Source organism: Chiloscyllium plagiosum, unplaced genomic scaffold, assembly GCF_037043375.1.
Source record: "Chiloscyllium plagiosum isolate Xiang-an unplaced genomic scaffold, Cpla_swu_hap1 HiC_scaffold_46, whole genome shotgun sequence".
Lineage (NCBI taxonomy): Eukaryota > Metazoa > Chordata > Chondrichthyes > Orectolobiformes > Hemiscylliidae > Chiloscyllium > Chiloscyllium plagiosum.
Window position 1 is genome coordinate 12,993,232 of NW_028270184.1, and position 14,898 is coordinate 13,008,129.

The window sequence follows — 14,898 nt, forward strand, 5'->3', positions numbered from 1 at the left end:
TGCAACAGCCAATCCTGTCCCTGTTCTACCCATGTCTCCGTAATAGCCACAACATCGAAGTCCCAGGTACCAACCCACGCTGCAAGGTCACCTACCTTATTTCGTATACTTCTTGCATTGAAGTATACACACTTCAAGACACTTTCCTGTTTACAGGCACCCTCCTTTGAGATTTTTTTTTGAAGAAGCAAAAATGGTACAAGAAAAGTCTTCTTCACTGAGTGAGCGACTAGCACCTGGAATGTGTGGCCTCAGACTGGGATCGAGGCAGGTTCAAATGAGGTGATAATTCAAGATAGAATTAGACTGTTATATGTAAACGAACGAAGTGCAGGGTTCCAGGGATAAGGTGGGAGAGTGATGTTAAGTCACAATGCTCATTTGGAGAGCCGGTACAAACACAATGGGCTGAATGGCCTCTTTCTGTACCTTAATAATTCAGAGATCCTGGTCACTATGGGAATGTTAGAAGTGTGACAGTCATTTTGTCCACAAAAGAGACCTCCGGTAAATGGCTTTACTCAGATTGATTGGGAGATAAATATCAGGGAGCACTTCCTGTTTTTTCCATTCACCTGGAAAGGGAGGCAGGACTTGGTCTGTTTGGGGGTTTCTGATGGATATGTTCTCTCGGCAATTAATGGCAGCGGGAACAGTGGTTTTAACAGCACATTCTGTAACACCCCAGACACCCAGGCTGAGGGGACCCTTATCCTTACGCTTGGAGCATGTTTGAATATCAGACTGAGCAAGCAGCCTGGTGTGTGAGTTAGTGCTGAATTCTATCTTGTTGGCTTTGCAGCGAATATCTGGTTGCAGTTTGTATTTTAGTTTTTGTATGTTTATGAAAATTATAGGGAAATTTTCCATTTGTTTGCACTGAAATGTGTGAGCACCTCAACAGCAGAAACGGTGATGGGGAGAGGCGGGAGAGAGTATTCAGGGCTATCAATGTGGAGCTGGTTATCCAATTTCATAATTATTTGAAATTGATTTTTCCAACTTATGCCAATGTAAGCTGCATGACTAACAGCTGATGCTGCTCTCCCTTGACAATGGAGACCAAGTGGGATAGGAACTCTGAGATGTTCTTATGTTCAACTTAAAATGAGCGGACCACCTTACAAGGTCAGGCTAGGCCTAGATATTCTTGAGTTTAGAAGAGTCAAAGATGTCTTAATTGAAACATTTAAGCTCCTGAGGGGACTTGACCGAGTGGATATGGAAAGGCTTTTTCATCTTGTGGAAAATCTAGAATTAGGGGGTCATAGTTTTAAAACTGAAATTGCCCATTTAAAACAGATGAAGATTGTATTTTCTCTCAAAGGGTTGAGGGTCTTTCTAATTCCCTTCCTCAAAAGGCAGTGGATGTCGAAACGCTAAATATTTTTAAGGCAGAGGTAGACAGATTCTTCATTACCGAGGGGAGGGGAGGCGAAAGATTATCGGGGGATATGCAGGAATGCAGAGTTGAGGTTAAAGTCAGATCAGCGGTGAGCTTACTGAATGGCAGAGCTGGCTCATCGGGCCAAGTGGATTATTCTTGTTCAATAAATTAATTTCCTGATTGGAAGTCTCTCAAAGTCCAACACTCCCATTACTCAAGCAGGGCACAGTGACACTTGATCTCACTCTGACAATAACAGGAACCACTTGTGCAGCTTGGTGCGAGATCAGGAAATCTCGGCCATTACTGCACTGGATCCAGGTTAAACAAACTATACTGAAGAGCAAACAGTGTTTTGTGGGTGGGTAAACAAAGTTAAAAATCACAACACCAGGTTATAGTCCAACAGGTTTAACTGGAAGGAGCCGAAAGCTAGTGCTTCATCAGGTGGTTATGTGATTTTTAACTTTGTACACCCCAGTCCAACACCGACATCTCCAAATTGTGGGTGGGTGACTGTGAGTGAATGTGTGGAGTGTGATACCTTGGTAGAGCCTACCAAAAGAGTTTTCAGCAAGGACCTGCATTACCTCCAGTAGTGGGATCACTGCACTGACCTTGGCACCTTAGTCCATGTTCATAAAACCTTCTGCCCCTCAAGACGAGGAGGCACAGATACTTGGGAAGCTCCTGCTCTGTTCTTACACAATTTGCCTCTGTGGTCACTAACCCTGAAAGAGCTTGGATCATTAAAAGTTTGTGAGAAGATTTGTAGCTCAGGTGCTCGTTGTTGTGGTTCTGTTCGCCGAGCTGGAAGTTTTTGTTACAAACGTTTCGTCCCCCGACTAGGCGACATCATCAGTGCTTGGGAGCCTCCTGCGAAGCGCTTCTTTGATGTTTCCTCCGGTGTTTATAGTGGTCTGTCCCTGCCGCTTCCGGTTGTCAGTTTCAGCCGTCTGCTGTAGTGGTTGGTATATTGGGTCCAGGTCGATGTGTTTGTTGATGGAGTTTGTGGATGAATGCCATGCCTCTAGGAATTCCCTGGCTGTTCTCTGTCTGGCTTGCCCTATGATAGTAGTGTTGTCCCAGTTGAATTCATGTTGCTTGTTGTCTGCGTGTGTGGCTACTAAGGATAGCTGGTCGTGTCGTTTCGTGGCTAGTTGATGTTCATGTATGCGGATTGTTAGCTGTCTTCTTGTTTGTCCTATATAGTGTTTAGTGCAGTCCTTGCATGGTATTTTGTACACTACATTCGTCTTGCTCATGTTGGGTATCGGATCCTTCGTTCTGGTGAGTTGTTGTCTGAGCGTGGCTGTTGGTTTGTGTCCTGTTATGAGTCCTAGTGGTCGCAGTAGTCTGGCTGTCAGTTCTGAGATGCTCCTGATGTATGGTAGTGTGGCTAGTCCTTTTGGTTGTGGTATGTCCTCGTTCCGTGGTCTTTCTCTTAGGCATCTGTTGATGAAGTTGCGCGGGTATCCGTTTTTGGCGAATACCTTGTATAGGTGTTCCTCCTCTTCTTTTTGCAGTTCTGGTGTACTGCAGTGTGTTGTGGCCCTTTTGAATAGTGTCCTGATGCAGCTTCGTTTGTGTGTGTTGGGGTGGTTACTTTCATAGTTTAGGACTTGGTCTGTGTGTGTGTGGCTTTCCTGTATACCCTTGTAGTGAATTCTCCGTTCGGTGTTCTCTGTACTATCACGTCTAGGAATGGGAGTTGGTTGTCCTTTTCTTCTTCTCTCGTGAATCGGATTCCTGTGAGTGTGGCGTTGATGATCCGGTGTGTTTTTTCTATTTCCGTGTTTTTAATGATTATAAACGTGTCATCGACATATCTGACCCAGAGTTTGGGTTGAATTTGTGGTAGGACTGTTTGTTCTAACCTTTGCATAACCTCCTCTGCTATGAGTCCCGAGATTGGTGATCCCATGGGTGTTCCGTTGATTTGTTCGTATATCTGGTTGTTGAATGTGAAGTGTGTTGTGAGGCACAAGTCCAGTAGTTTGAGTATGCCGTCTTTGTTGATAGGTTAAGCGTCCTGTTTTCTGTTCTGTATGTCCAGTAGGTTGGCTATTGTTTCTCTGGCTAGGGTTTTGTCAATCGAAGTGAACAGTGCCGTCACGTCGAATGATATCATGGTTTCTTCTTTGTCTATGTGTATATTTCTGATGATGTCCAAGAATTCCTGTGCTGACTGTATAGAGTGTCTGGATCCGCTGATCAGGTGTTTCAGTTTCTGCTGTAGTTCTTTAGCCAGTTTGTGTGATGGTGTCCCTGGTAGTGATACTATGGGTCTGAGTGGGATGTCTGGTTTGTGTACTTTAGGTAGTCCATAGAATCTGGGGGTGTTGTTGCTTTCCGGTTTCATTCTTTGTAGGTCAGCTCTGGTTATCTGTCCATTTTTTTGTAGATTCCTTAGTGTGTTATTTATCCTATTGGTGAGCTGTGGGGTGGGGCCAAACTCCCTCTTTTGGTAGGTGTTGGTATCTGCAAGTAGTTGTTGTGCTTTTTGGATGTCATCAGATTTATCTAGGATGACTGTCATTCTGCCTTTATCTGCTGGTAGTATGATTATGTTCTTATCGTTTCTTAGTGATTTCAGTGCTTCCCTCTCCTTGGTGTTGAGGTTATGTGTTTGTCTTTTCCTTATTATCATAGGTACGACAGTTTGTCTCACTGTTTGTTGTGTCTCTTCTGTCAGTCCATTGTTCCTGAGTGTGCATTCTAGTGCTGCTAGGAAGTCTGCTGTCTTGGCGTCCCTGTGGTTGTAGTTGAGCCCCTTGGCCAGTATTGTTCTTTCCGTGTGTGTGAGATGTCTGTGGGAGAGGTTTTTAACCCAGGTGTGTGTTGTAGTGTCCTCTTTGTTGTGTGTTAGTTTGGCCATTTTTTCTTTTAGTGCCGTTTTTTTGCGGTGTGTTGTCCTGTTCTGTCCTATGGTGACAGCCTGTTCTATGGTCCGGGTCCATTCCTGATTCGTGGTTTTTGAAATTAACGACTTTTGGCGCGCAATTTCATGTCTGTATCTGTGAAGTTGGTTATGCGCGTCTGTGATCATTACCTGGATCATCCTGATTCCGTTCTGCTTGGCTGTTTCCCTGGCTTGTGGGTTGTTGACTGGCGGTCTGTATCTGACACATTGTGGAAGGATTCGACTCTTCATCAATAGATGCCTAAGAGAAAGACCACGGAACGAGGACATACCACAACCAAAAGGACTAGCCACACTACCATACATCAGGAGCATCTCGGAACTGACTGCCAGACTACTGCGACCACTAGGACTCATAACAGGACACAAACCAACAGCCACGCTCAGACAACAACTCACCAGAACGAAGGACCCGATACCCAACATGAGCAAGACGAATGTAGTGTACAAAATACCATGCAAGGACTGCACTAAACACTATATAGGACAAACAGGAAGACAGCTAACAATCCGCATACATGAACATCAACTAGCCACGAAACGACACGACCAGCTATCCTTAGTAGCCACACACGCAGACAACAAGCAACATGAATTCAACTGGGACAACACTACTATCATAGGGCAAGCCAGACAGAGAACAGCCAGGGAATTCCTAGAGGCATGGCATTCATCCACAAACTCCGTCAACAAACACATAGACCTGGACCCAATATACCAACCACTACAGCGAACAGCTGAAACTGACAACCGGAAGCGGCAGGGACAGACCACTATAAACACCGGAGGAAACATCAAAGAAGCGCTTCACAGGAGGCTCCCAAACACTGATGATGTCGCCTAGCCAGAGGACGAAACGTTTGCAACAAAAACTTCCAGCTCGGCAAACAGAACCACAACAGCTTGGATCATATTCTTCGAGGATATTGCAGAGGGAATCCACATTTAAGCATCTGGTTCCCACTGAAAGAGTCTGGAATCAACCCAGCACTCCTCATCCGCAGGATCTCACAGATGTTATAGAGTTTGTACAGCAAGGGAAATAAACCTTTCGGTCCAACTTGTCCACACCCCCCAAACAGATATCCTAAAGTAATCCATTCCTATTTGCCAGCACTTGGGCCATATCTCTCTATACTCTTCCTATTCATATACCCACCCAGATGCCTTTTAAATATTGTAATTGTACCAGCCCCCCCAACTTCCTCTGGCAGCTCATTCCATACACACACCACCCTGTGTGAAAAAGTTACCCCTTAGGTCTCTTTTAAATCTTACCCCTCTCACCTTAAACCTATGCCCCTCTAGTTTTGGGCTCCCCCACACTGTGAAAAAGAACTTGGCCATTCAACCTATCTGTGCCGTTCATGATTTTACGAACTTCCGTAAGGTCACTTCTCAGCCTCGGACGCTCCAGGGAAAATAGCCCCAGCCTATTCAGCCTCTCCCTGTAGCTCAACCCATCCAACCCTGACAACACCCTTGGAAATCTTTTTGGCACTCTTTCAGGTTTAACAGCATCTTTCCAAAACAGAGAGACAAGAATTGATAACAGTACTCTAAAAATGTCCTGTTCAACCTCATCCACTGATCAACAGTGTCAGCTCGTGGAGACGGAGTTACTTGTGTGACAGCCTCAAGGCACTGCTCTCTTGACTCGACTGATCTCTGTGACCTAAAGCAGCTCAATTATTCATGGTGAGCCATGTCCTGGAAATCAAAGTTGGCCCATCATGGGCAGATCCTTGGGCCCTGCAACCCCACCCCACCCCACCCCTACATTATTTACTGGCTTGTTTGAACTGGCCTGCATACTTGAAATTCTTCAAAGTGGGCAAAGTCTTAGAGAGAATTGTAAGGGATAGGATTTATGAACATCTGGATAGGAATAATGTGATCAAGGATAGTCAGCATGGTTTTGTGAAGGGCAGGTCGTGCCTCACAAACCTTATTGAATTCTTTGAGAAGGTGACTAAGGAGGTAGACGAGGGTAAAGCGGTAGATGTGGTGTATATGGATTTTAGTAAGGCGTTTGATAAGGTTCCCCATGGTAGGCTACTGCAAAAAATACGGAGGTATGGCATTGAGGGTGAGTTGGAGGTTTGGATTAGGAATTGGCTGGCTGGAAGAAGACAGAGGGTAGTAGTTGATGGTAAAGGTTCATCTTGGAGTGCAGTTACTAGCGGTGTTCCGCAAGGATCTGTTTTGGGACCATTGCTGTTGTCAATTTTATAAATGACCTGGAGGAGGGGCTAGAAGGTTGGGTGAGCAAGTTTGCGGATGATACGAAAGTCGGTGGAGTTGTTGACAGTGAGGACGGATGTGTCAGGTTACAGCGGTACAGGAGGCCATTGTGCCCTTCTTGTCTGAATGTGCATCTCGCGGTTCCTCCCTAACCGCCAACGCGGCAGTGTCACTCTCCGACCTGTGCCGGTAGTCCACTCTTCCCCTCAACCCTCCAAGACCAAGGGCTTGGCTGCTCGGGAGAATGAGCAGATCAAGGACATCCACCAGATGGAAGCAAAGGAGGAGGGCGCATCATCGGGGGAGAGTGGCTGGTATGCATTGTCATCCCCTTCCCACACCCACAATGAGCCCCAACAACGTCCAGCCCTTTAGGGGCACACAGACCGCCTCGCCTTCATCAGTAGGTTACAATGCTCGACAATCAGTTTTAACATTTTATCCTATAACCAAAAACTTTCTATTTTAGATGTTTAGTGTTTATTATTTTAACCCAGAAGTAATTGGTGAAAAGTCAAATGAATGACTGTGAGAAGAGGGGCGGTTAATGCAGGACTGAAGGTGTTATATCTGAATGCACGCAGTGAAAGGAATAAGGTAAATGAGTTCATGGTGCAGACCAAAACTGGTAGGTATGACATGTTGCGCATCACAGGGATGTAGCTACAAGCGGAATCGGATTTGGAGCTGAATATTCAAGGAGATAGGCAGTTGGGTGGGTGGAGGGGATGGGGTTGCCCTATTAGTAAGAAATGAAATTCAATCAATAGTAAGAAACGAAGTAGGGTCACAGATGGTGTAGAATCTGTGTGGGTAGAATTGAGGAGCCAAAAAGGTTTTAAAAAAAACATAGTTGGAGTTATGTACAGGCCTCCAAACAGTAGTCAGGAGCTGGGGTACAAGGTACACCAAGAGATAGAAAAGATGTGTAGGAAAGGCAAAGTTAGTGAGCATGGGGGATTTCAATATGCAGGTGGACGGGGAAAATCAGATCGGTAGTTAGTTGCAAGGAAAGGAATTTGTGGAATGTCTACACGTTGGAGGAACAGCTAGCATTGAGGAGGCAGAGAGGCTTTTTGGAGCAGCTTGTGGTGGAGCCTACTAGGGAGCAGACAATACTGGATTTGGTGTTGTGTAATGAGGCAGACCTGATAAGGAACCTTAAGGTGAAGGAACCCTTAAGGAGGCAGTGATCGTAATAGGATTGAATTTACTCTGCAATTTGAGAGGGAGAAGATAGAATCAGAGGTAACAGTACTCCAGCTAAATAAAGGCAACTACAGAGGCTTGAGGGAGGAGCTGGGTAGAATTGACTGGGAGAGGAGCCTAACAGGAAAGACAGTGGAACAGCAATGGCAAGAGTTTCTGGGAATAATTCAGGAGACACAGCAGAGATTCATCAGAGGAAAAAGAAGCATGGAACAGGGTGGATGAGGCTGACTATGGAAGTCAGGGATAGCACAAGAGCAAAAGAGAAAGCATATACTGTGGTGAAGGGCAGTGGGAAACCAGAGGATTGAGAAGCTTACAAAGACCAAAAGAGGCAAACTAAAGAAGAAGTAAGGAGGGAAAAGATTAAATGTGAGGGTAAGCTAGCTAGTAACATAAAGGAAGACTGTAAGAGTTTCCTTAGATATATAAAGGGCAAAAGAGAGGCAAAAGTTGACATTGGGCCACTGGAAAATGACGCTGCAAAGATAGTAATGGGGACCAAGGAAATGGCTGTGGAACTGAATACTTACTTCATGTCAGTCTTCATGCTGAAAGAGATGGGTTATTTCCCAAACAATCAAGAGAGTGAGGGGTCAGAGCTGAGTATGGTGGCCATCACCAAGGAGAAGGTGCTAGAAAAACTGAATGGCCTGAAGGTGGATAAATGACCTGGACCAGATGGATTACACCCCAGAGTTCGAAGGGAGATACCTGAAGAGATAGTGGAGGCATTAATGGTGATCTTTCAGAAACCGTTAGAATCAGGGAACATTCCAGATTACTGGAAAATTGCTAACGTGACACCCGTTTAAAAAAGGGAGTAAGGCAAAACACAGATCATTACAGACCAATTAGCCTAACCTCAGTCGTCGGTAAGATCCAGGAATCTATTGTGAAGATGAGATTTCTGAATACTTGGAAGTGTATGGTAAAACAAGGCAAAGTCAGCATGGCTTCATCAAGGGGAGGTCATACCTGACAAATCTACTAGAATTCTTTGACGAAGTAATGAGCAGGTTAGACCAAGGAGAGCCAATCGATGTTATCTACCTGGACTTCAAGAAGGCCTTAGACAAGGTGCTGCACAGGAGGCTACTGAGTAAGGTAAGGACCCATGGTGTTAGAGGCAAGGTGCTAGCATGGATAGAAGCTTGGCTGTCTGACAGAAACAGAGAGTGGGGATAAAAAGGGTCCTTCTCAGGATTGCAATACAAGTAGTGTTCCACAAGGCTCAGTGTTAGGACAACTTTTCACTTTATACATTAACGATGAAGGAACTGAGGGCACTTCTGGCTAAGTTTGCAGATGATACAAAGGTAGCTAGAGGAACAGCTAGCATTGAGGAGGCAGGGAGGCTGCAGAAGGATTTGGACAAGTGAGGGGAGTGGGCAAAGAAGTGGCAGATGGAGTACAATGTGGGAAAGTGTGAGGTCATGCACTTTGGTCGGAAGAATAGAGGTATGGACTATTTTCTAAATGGGGAGAAAAATTCAGAAGTCTGAAATGCAAAGAGACTTGGGGGTTCTAGTCCAGGATTCTCTGAAGGTAAACTTGCAGGTTGAATCAGTAGCTAGGAAGGCAAATGCAATGATAGCATTTATTTTGAGAGGACTTGAATATATAAGCAGGGATGTACTTCCGAGGTTCTAGACGGCTTTGGTCAGACCACATTTGGAGTATTGAATGCAGTTTTGGGCCCCATACCTCAGGGAGGACGTACTGGCCCTGGAGCGTGCTCAGAGAAGGTTCACAAGAATGGTGCCAGAATGAAAAAGGTTAACATATGAGGAACATCTGGGGACTCTGGGTCTATACTCGATGGAGTTTAGAAGGACGAGGGGGGGGGGGATCGGATTGAAACATACAGAATACTGAATGGCCTGGACAGAGTAGAAGTTGGGAAGATGTTTCCATTGGTACAAGAGACTAGGTCCCGAGCGCACAGCCTTAGAGTAAAAGGAAGACCCTTTAGAATGGAGATAAGGAGAAACGTCTTCAGCCAGAGAGCGGGGAATCTATAGAATTCACTGCCACAGAAGGCTGTGGAGGCCAGGTCATTGAGTATATTTAAGACGGAGACAGATAGGCTCTTGATTGTCGAGGGGATCAAGGATTACAGTGAGAAAGCTGGTCAGCCTATCTTCTGTCCATGATAAATATTAGAAGTTTCTCCTTATCGCTGTTCTGAAAGGTCTTCCCTTGACTCTCAGGCTGTGCCGTCAGGTCCTACTCTCTTCTTGATCTGTCCCAACTATTTCTGGCACTCACACCACGGATGCCAGAGTTAGACGCTGAACAAAGAAGATGAGAGGAGGCTTGTAGCTTTTGCAATGTGGACGCAACAACGGGTGCTCTGAATCCACTGGGTAGACAGAAAGACATACTGATATGCTCAGGAGAAGCTCAAGGACCAACCAGGTTGTGGTCGGAGTGTGAAACATAGCCAAGTACAGGTAGCAGCGAAGGGACAGCCAATAGCCTGGGCCTGGAAACACATGAAGGAAACGTTGAGCTGAAAAATGGAAGAGGAAGAAGGAAAATCGAGCGGATCTGATTGCGATGTGAACTAACAGAGTTTTAAAAGAAGCCCAGCAAACAAGCAATACAATGCTCACAGCTCCACTCAGTCTACAGTGGAAGCAAATGAATGAGGGATGTCTGCTTCAAACAAGATGTTGAAAGTCGACACAACTCCCGAATTTACCTTTCTTTTCGACCCAGGCGAACAGAAAGCATGTTACAGGACGGTAACCAAAAGGCACCTATCACCAAATCTTTCTGTGCAAGGATGGCCAACAAAGAAACGTCATTCGTAACAGCTCCAGCAAAAGCTGGTGTAAATCTGATGGAAGGAAAGAACGAGGTAGCAAATGTACAACACTGATGTCTCGGCGCCGAGTGCTGTTTTACAATCTGTTTTAATAGATGCCATTCTTAATTAAATGTAACAGTCTAAATGACCTGTGCCCCACATGGTTTGCACAACCAGTTACTCTCTGATCGCATTCAATGCTGTTTACAGTGTGCCACGTCTCTCTTCCTCAATCCCCTTCTCATCCAAGTGACCCCACTTGAGCTGTATGGCTGCCAACTGTACCAGAGTTCAGTCCTGAACGGGTTTAGTAAACAGCATCATGTTGGCACTGCTGAAAGTTCCTCTCCCACTGGCGGCACGCAGACAGCAGATCCCTATAGAAAGGTGCTGAAAGCATACTATAATCTACACCGTAAATCAAGTACCTCTCTAAGCTCGTCGCATAATGAGCAGACCATAAACGCTGAAGTCAGCTGTAACAGACCTACTGTGGCTTGCATGACTGTAATCCAGTGGTTGGGATTTGAAACTTGCTGACAGAGAAACACAGGAAATGGGAGGAGTAGGCTATTCAGCCCATCGAGTCCACATGACCCTCCAAACAGCATCCCACTCAGACCCAACCCCCTACCCTATTCCTGTAACCCTGCATTTCCAATGCTAAACCACCTAGCCTACACATCCCTGGAATCAACGGAGCAATTAGCGCAGCCAATCCACCCTGACCTGCACATCTTTGGACTGTGGGAGGAAACCGGAGCACCCGGAGGAAACCCACGCAGACACAGGGAGAATGTGCAAACTCCACACAGTCAGTTGCCCGCGGCTGGAATCAAACCTGAGTCCCTGGCGCTGTGAGGCAGCAGTACTAATCACCAAGCTACCATGCCATCCCTGATCATGCTGATCCTCTATCTCAACACCATACTCAATCTCTCTTCACATTCCCCTTCCATATCTAGAAACAAATCTACTTCTTTCTTATACCCAATCAGTGACTTAGCCTCCACTACCACGTGCTACTTTTTAGGATGTGACAGAAGTAGTCTCTCATTGAAATAATAGTTTGCATATTGCCTTGGCTCTTTCTACCTCTAAGCATTCGGTTTCTCCCTCCCTCCCTGTAAACCTGCCGTCCCGTCTCCTTCACTCCCTCCCTGCTGTGTTGCCTCTTTGGATAACTCAAGATGTTTAAAAGCTTCAGACAATTCAAGAAGGTAGAGGAAGAACGTGCGCCCATGGTCAACCAGGACAACATTTATAACTGAGTGCATACAATGGGAAAATAATCAAGGTCCTAACAATCGAGGTCTGGAAGAGATGGCAACAAATTTGAAGGTGACAATACACACAAGACAGAAATGTCATGCAAGTTCCTGTTTTGGAACCAGCCTGAAAGTACACAGCCAAGAGTGCGGTGCTGGAAAAGCACAGCGGGTCAGGCAGCATCAGAGGAGCAGAAGGATCGATGTTTCGGGCATAATCCCTTCAAAACCTGTTCAGTGATCGGCCAAGTAGCACGAGAATGTGTCTCATTGGAAACAGATCTCTCCGACACTGCAAGCGGAAAGATGTATCCAAATTGAAAAGCAGTTTTGCAACAGAAATTGCAGCTTTTTAAAAAATGAGGATGGAAGAATGAGACCACTGCAGATGATAATCATTCAGCCCATTGTGCCTGTACTATCCAATTAGTCCCACTTCCCTGCTCTTTCCTCATGGTCCTGCAAATATTTAAGTGGCTTTCTCATTGGCTTTGGAGAGCTGTCATTAACATGTTGTTCCATCATCCATTGAAATAGTTGCTATCTATCTGGAGCCACAAGACTCAGTTAGGCTGGTTAGCGACACAGAGTGGCACCAACGTCATGGGTTCAATTCTCGCACTGGCTGAGGACACCATGAAGGACTGTCCTTCCCAACCGCTTCACTCATCTGAGGTCCAGTAAACCACAGGTTAAACTACCGCTACTCGTCTCTCTCTAATGAGAGCGTGGTGCTATGGTCCCCGAGGACGATGGTGACTTTACCTGCATGCCAAGAGAACAAGACAACATGATATGGAAGAAAATGTCTCCCTAGTCATATTTTTGTAGATAATCTTAATCCCATGTCAACCTTGTTGTAACTGGGAACAGTGTCACTCCAACTACCTCATCATGATCCCCCATGATTTTGAATGTTCCAGTGAATCTCCTTTTAACCCAATCTGTTGCAAGTAAAACCATCTCAAGCTCTCCAGACTCTGCTGGATGTGAATGGAGAAGCCTCCTCTTTTGGTCTCATTCTGGTACTTCTCCATCCGCAGCCTGGGCAACACCATGACACGTGTACAGTTCTGGTCATCCTGCTCCAGAAAGGATGGTATTAAATTGGAGGGGGTTCTGAAGGGACTTTTTTTTTTAGATTACTTACAGTATGGAAACAGGCCCTTCAGCCCAACAAGTCCACACCGCCCCGCCGAAGCGCAACCCACCCATACCCCTACATTTACCCCTTACCTAACACTACGGGCAATTTAGCATGGCCAATTCACCTTACCTGCACATCTTTTGGACTGTGGGAGGAAACCGGAGCACCCGGAGGAAACCCACGCAGACACGGGGAGAACGTGCAAACTCCACACAGACAGTCGCCTGAGGCGGGAATTGAACCCGGGTCTCTGGCGCTGTGAGGCAGCAGTGCTAACCACTGTGCCACCGTGCCGCCCACCAAGACTTACCAGGATGTTGCCGAGAAGGGAGTGTTCGATTTATAAGGAGAGGCTGGATAGCTGGGACATTTTTTACCTGGAGCGTAGGAGGTTGAGGGGTGACCTTAGAGAGGTTTATAAAATCATGAGGGGCATAGATAAGGTGATTAGCCAAGTTCCCTCAGGTGGGGGATCTTCAAAACTTAGGGGGCACATTTTTTAAGGTGAGAGCGGAAAGATTTAAAAGGGACACAAAGGGCAACTTTTACCACAGAGAGAGTCACAGAATCCTTACAGTGTGGAAACAGACTCTTCGATCCAAGAAGTCCACATCGACCCTCCGTAGAGTAACCCACCTAGACCCACTCCCCTACCCTATTATCCTCCATTTACCCCTGACCGATGTACCTAACCTACACATCCCTGAACACTATCGGCAATTTAGCACGGCCAATTCAGCTAACCTGCACATCTTTAGATTGTGGGAGGAAACCGGAGCATCCGGAGGAAATCCACACAGACACGGGGAGAACGTGCAAACTCCACACAGACAGTTGCCCGAGACGGGAATCGAACCCGGTTCCCTGGCGCTGTGAGGCAGCAGGGCTGACCACTGAGCCACCGTACCACCCCACAGCGGTTTGTATATGGAATGAACTGCCAAAGGAAGGGGTGGATGCAGGTACAGTTACAACAATTAAAAGACATTTGGATAGATACACGAATAGGAAAGATTTACAAGGATATAGGCCAAACATAGGTGAATGGGACAAGTTGGGCCAAAGCATCTGTTTCTGTGCTGTACGGCTCTAAGTGCCCAGAACTGGACGCTATACTCAAGCAGGGACCTAACCCATTCATTAAAATTACACTGTAATTCCAGAAGCTTCAGCATAGTCAATCTTACCACCCAGCTGTACCACGATTGTAACTTACTAGCTTCGTCATCTCCTGAACTGCGTTACCTGAAGGAATTCAAATTCAATGGACACAGCAAGACTACTCAAGTAACCAAGGTCCTTAACTCACACATCTGTCTATATATACACACTCACACAGTAAGTCCATCCCCAAATGCAACCTCTGAACTGCAGGCCCCTCCTGTTCTCTATCATGGAACACACTACGTGAACTGAGTGAGCGCGCCTGTTCACAAATATATCTGATAAATGCACAGCAAAAACCTTCGCCTTATCAGAGGCAAACAGTGAATCATGCCCTTCTCAGCTCAGCTATCTCAGCTTCGAGCTAGGGGTTCGATATCCTGTGTTTGCCCATCGTGGCAAAATGTCGTGCTGATGGGCATGCCTTTGTTGATGCACACAGCAAGGTGATTTCATTTGTAAATAAAGACACCAGAGTTTTCACATTTCAACTTATTCGACTGCACAAAAAGGCAGCCAGCCCACTGTGAGCTTAACCCTCACCTGAACCCAGATCCCTGCTCCCACTCACCAACAGGTCATTCCCCGACCTGCGGTCTTGCGAAAAGCACCTTCCTTTCCTCAATTGGCTGATGAGACCACGATTCAGTCCAAAAGGGGCAATCAATGTGTCTCAATAATCACTGGCTTCATCAGCCAAAGCAGTGTTTTGAACACGTTCGGCTGCTCACTGTTCCAGCT

General features: G+C 46.1%; 1 protein-coding gene across 3 annotated transcripts in view; it reads right to left on the reverse strand.

Moving 5' to 3' along the window:
- The window catches only part of LOC122543886 (pyruvate carboxylase, mitochondrial-like), a 931,966-nt gene that overhangs the window by 877,756 nt on the left and 39,312 nt on the right, over window positions 1-14,898 (reverse strand). The window contains exon 1 of one of the 3 annotated variants that reach the window (XM_087983757.1): window positions 14,210-14,286. The exons of the other annotated variants lie outside the window; for them this stretch is intronic. Within the exon in view, the coding sequence (XP_087839883.1) occupies window positions 14,210-14,221 (12 nt within the window). The 5' untranslated portion in view covers window positions 14,222-14,286. Of the gene's footprint in view, window positions 1-14,209; window positions 14,287-14,898 lie in introns of those variants that run through there. 3 annotated transcript variants of the gene reach the window in all.